At 63.3% G+C, this 3,408-nt stretch overlaps 1 protein-coding gene across 2 annotated transcripts in view; it reads right to left on the reverse strand.

Moving 5' to 3' along the window:
* The window catches only part of RASGRF1 (Ras protein specific guanine nucleotide releasing factor 1), a 28,436-nt gene that overhangs the window by 6,605 nt on the left and 18,423 nt on the right, over positions 1–3,408 (reverse strand). The window contains exons 13-18 of one of the 2 annotated variants that reach the window (XM_015639431.2): positions 3,254–3,336; positions 2,405–2,614; positions 1,765–2,135; positions 1,327–1,452; positions 1,052–1,222; positions 549–661 (exon numbers count right to left, since the gene is read on the reverse strand). In XM_015639431.2, the coding sequence (XP_015494917.1) occupies positions 549–661; positions 1,052–1,222; positions 1,327–1,452; positions 1,765–2,135; positions 2,405–2,614; positions 3,254–3,336 (1,074 nt within the window). Of the gene's footprint in view, positions 1–548; positions 662–1,051; positions 1,223–1,326; positions 1,453–1,764; positions 2,136–2,404; positions 2,654–3,253; positions 3,337–3,408 lie in introns of both variants that reach the window. The other variant, XM_015639430.3, reaches the window with a different exon arrangement.

Below are 3,408 nucleotides of genomic sequence, written 5' to 3' on the forward strand. Positions count from 1 at the left end.
CATCCCAGCACATCCCAGTACATCCCATCACATCCCAGCACATCCCAGCACATCCCAGCACATCCCAGCTCATCCCAGCACATCCCAGTACATCCCATCACATCCCAGCACATCCCAGCACAGTCCCAGCACAGTCCCAGCACAGTCCCAGCAGGCTCCCTCAGTTCCAGCACACCAGAATCACCAGGCCTGGCAGGACTGTGACAGCCAGCAGGGCTCCACTGTCCCCAGTCCCCAGTGCAGGGAGGGACAGGACAGCAGGGACAGCTCCCAGGGCCCTGACCCCATCCTGAGCATCCCAACAGGCACCAGACACAGAGACTCCCGTCCTCTGTGCCCAGTCAGGGGTGATGGGGGGTCCAGCCCCCCTCCTCTGCACCCCAACTGTGCAAACACTGAGATGTGACCCTTGTTCCCCTGCCGGGGCATCCCGGCCCCCGCTGCTGTGCTTCACCAAGCCTCGGTGCCAAATCCCCTTCTCCGCCGGCTCGTGGCTGAGCTGGCAGCGTGCGGGGAGGGAGGGAGAGCGGGAAGGAGCCCCTGCCCACCTGGGAGTGTTTGGACACCCAGTGCCGCAGCACGTTGAGGACGCGGTTGGTGGCCGCTCTCCGGATCACGAACTCCTTGTCCCCGTTCCGCTGGTCCGTCGGGAAGCCTGAAACTGCCGGTGGCCCCTCAGCACAGCATGGCTCCCTCAGCACAAAGGGCTCAGAGCTGCTGGAGGGCTGCCAAAGGAGCACCCCCTGCCCCAGCACCCCTGCGCTGCTGTGGCAGGAGGCACCGGGCCACCTGGGGCCACCTGTGACCTGCACATCCCTTGGGACTCCCGGGACACGGCCTGGGGCAGGTGCTGGGCTCTGGGGGCTCTGGGGGCTCTGGGGGCTCTGGGGGCTCTGGGGGCTCTGGGCTCCCCCAGGGGGGCTCTGAGGGCTCTGAGGGCTCTGGGCTCCCCCAGGGGGGCTCTGGGCTCCCCCGGGGGGGCTCTTCCCGGCCAGAGTGCACCTGGAGGGAATCCCCTCTGGGAAGGGTGGAAGCCCCCTCGGGCAGGTACCTGCACTGGCCAGGGACATCCTGCGGTACTTCTCCTTGGTGGGGGTGCCCTCGTTGGCCCCCGCCGTGGCGATGGCGAAGGCAGAGGTGGCGGACACGGCGCTGCGGGCGCTGTCCAGGTCCCGGCAGGACGTCATGACCATGCCGTTGTTGTAGGAGAACAGCGAGAAATCTGCGGGAGAAGAGATCCAGCACCGTGGGCACCGCTGCTGCCAGGACAGCTCACCACACGTGCCAGCCCCCCGACACACCAGCACCCCAGACCTCACTCGTTACCTGATGAATTTTTGCACTTGATGGACTTGGGAGTTGTCGGAGATTTCGTTGGGGAAGCTTCAGCTTCTGCTTCATCGCTGTGGTTGGGATCCGTGTCCGACTCCTCCCTGACAGACACCTCTGAGCCTGGGAGGAACAGGGAACCCTTTTACACCCTCTGCACACAAACACAGCCACAGTTCCTCCCCATTTTCCTGAAGTCTGACCCATTCCAGCTCTGGATGCAGCCACCATGTACAGAAAAGGCACAGAGTTCTGCCATTTCTGTGGGATATTTTGGAACAGGTTTTTCCTTTGAGGTGAGGGGGGGAAGGTTGGGAGGTATTTTTGGTTTTGTTATTAAAAATGACCGAGGATTCAGGAGGCAGGAGCTCTCTGTGTGTGCACCTAAACTGGCCCCTCTGTGCCAGAGCCATCCCCAAACCCTCAGGGACTCACTTTGCTTGCCCGGCAGCGACTCCTCTTGCTTTTCCGAGGCCGCTTCTCCTTCGTCTGGGATTTTGTTGGGATAGGTGCTGGACACGTACAGCTTGTTGATGTCCAGGGTGGTCTTGCTGAAGGGGGCCATGGAGGAGTAGACGCCGGCGTAGCCGTTGGAGGAGCAGCTCAGCGCCGCCAGGTCCAGCGCCTTGCCCCCGGTGATGATGGGGATGTTGAGGGACAGCTTCCTCCGGCGGCTGGGGGACGACGACTTGCTGATGGAGAGCGGCGGCGGCGACGAGAACTTGCGGTTGGCTCTGGGGGACTTGGGGGGCTCCCCATAGAGCAGCTTGTTGTTCTGGCTGTTTGCAAACAGGAGCTCCAGGGACCTGGGATGGACAGGGAGAGGCTGAGCTGGCACCTGCCCTGCCCAGGAGGTCGTGGGGATCCCCCCGTGGCACTGGGAGCCCAGGGCGTCCCCCCAGGCGCAGCAGAGCCAACAGCAGCCCCACCAGCCCACGGCCAGCACGGGGCCCTCCCGGGAGCGGGGACTCCTGCAGGGCGTGGATTCATCTCCTTCCCCTGTGTCACGGAGCAGTGCCACAGTGCCGGGGTGTCCCAGGGACAGGACAGGCCCCGGGCAGCCCTGCAGCCTCACCGTGCAGGGATGGCGCTGATCGGCTTCTTGTAGATGGTGATGAGCTTGTCGAGGACGACGAGGGCAGTGGTGAAGACGCGGTAGGAGTGCAGGAAGGTGTTGAGGAAGTCGATGCTCAGGAAGCGCAGGTCCGTCAGCCTCTCCAGCAGCCGCTCCACACTGGCATAGCGGATCTGCAGGACCTTGCAGGAATTCATCGTTTTACTGAACCTAATGTCAACATCATCACAATACAAGCTGGCATCAGACCTGCAGAGAAACAAGATATCTGTGGTTCCAGCCTGGAACGAAACCAAGAGACCATGGAAAGTGGTGCAGGAAGGAGCCCTGTTCGTACGGGGTGCCCCCATGGAAAACCCGGGTGGGAAAACCTGGGAATCCACACCCTGGGACGGGGGGAGTGCACAGCAGGCAGAGGGACGTGGACGGGCCATCCCCAGGTGCACACAAACCGAGCTCCTTCCCCTGCCCAGCAGCAGGGAATGGGGCAGGAACAGCCCCGTGCTGCCCCGTCCCACCCCTGGGACCAGCCCCCCTTGTCCCACATGTGTCCCAGCACAGCCTCTGCACCCCAGCACCTGCAGAACCACAGCCCCCGTGCCCCTCTTCTGGCACTTCTCCCCCGCTTTCCTATTGTTATTTTATTCCAAGCTCTCCCCGTTGCCATCCCCACGTCCCCAGCACACGGCGATCCCCCAACAGCTCATTAACGCTCCTCATCACCGCACTGCAGCAGCCCATGGAGCGCACGGGAGGCCGTGGGGGTCCCGGGGAGGCCACTCTGGTCCCGAGGCTCCTGGCAGCGCTTGGCTGCCACGGGAGCTGCGTCCCGGCCCTCTCCACACTCACTTGATCATCTGGGGCACGGTGACCTTGGAGTTCTCCTCGAAGGCGTTCATCATCAGGCCGTTGCAGCGGATGTTGTCCACGCACTGCCAGAGACACGGGTGGGAGGTGGAGGAAGTCAGGGCTGGGCTCTCTCCAGCCCTGCTCACTGCAGGTCC

This window comes from Parus major, chromosome 10, assembly GCF_001522545.3.
Source record: "Parus major isolate Abel chromosome 10, Parus_major1.1, whole genome shotgun sequence".
In the NCBI taxonomy this organism is placed as follows: Eukaryota; Metazoa; Chordata; class Aves; order Passeriformes; family Paridae; genus Parus; species Parus major.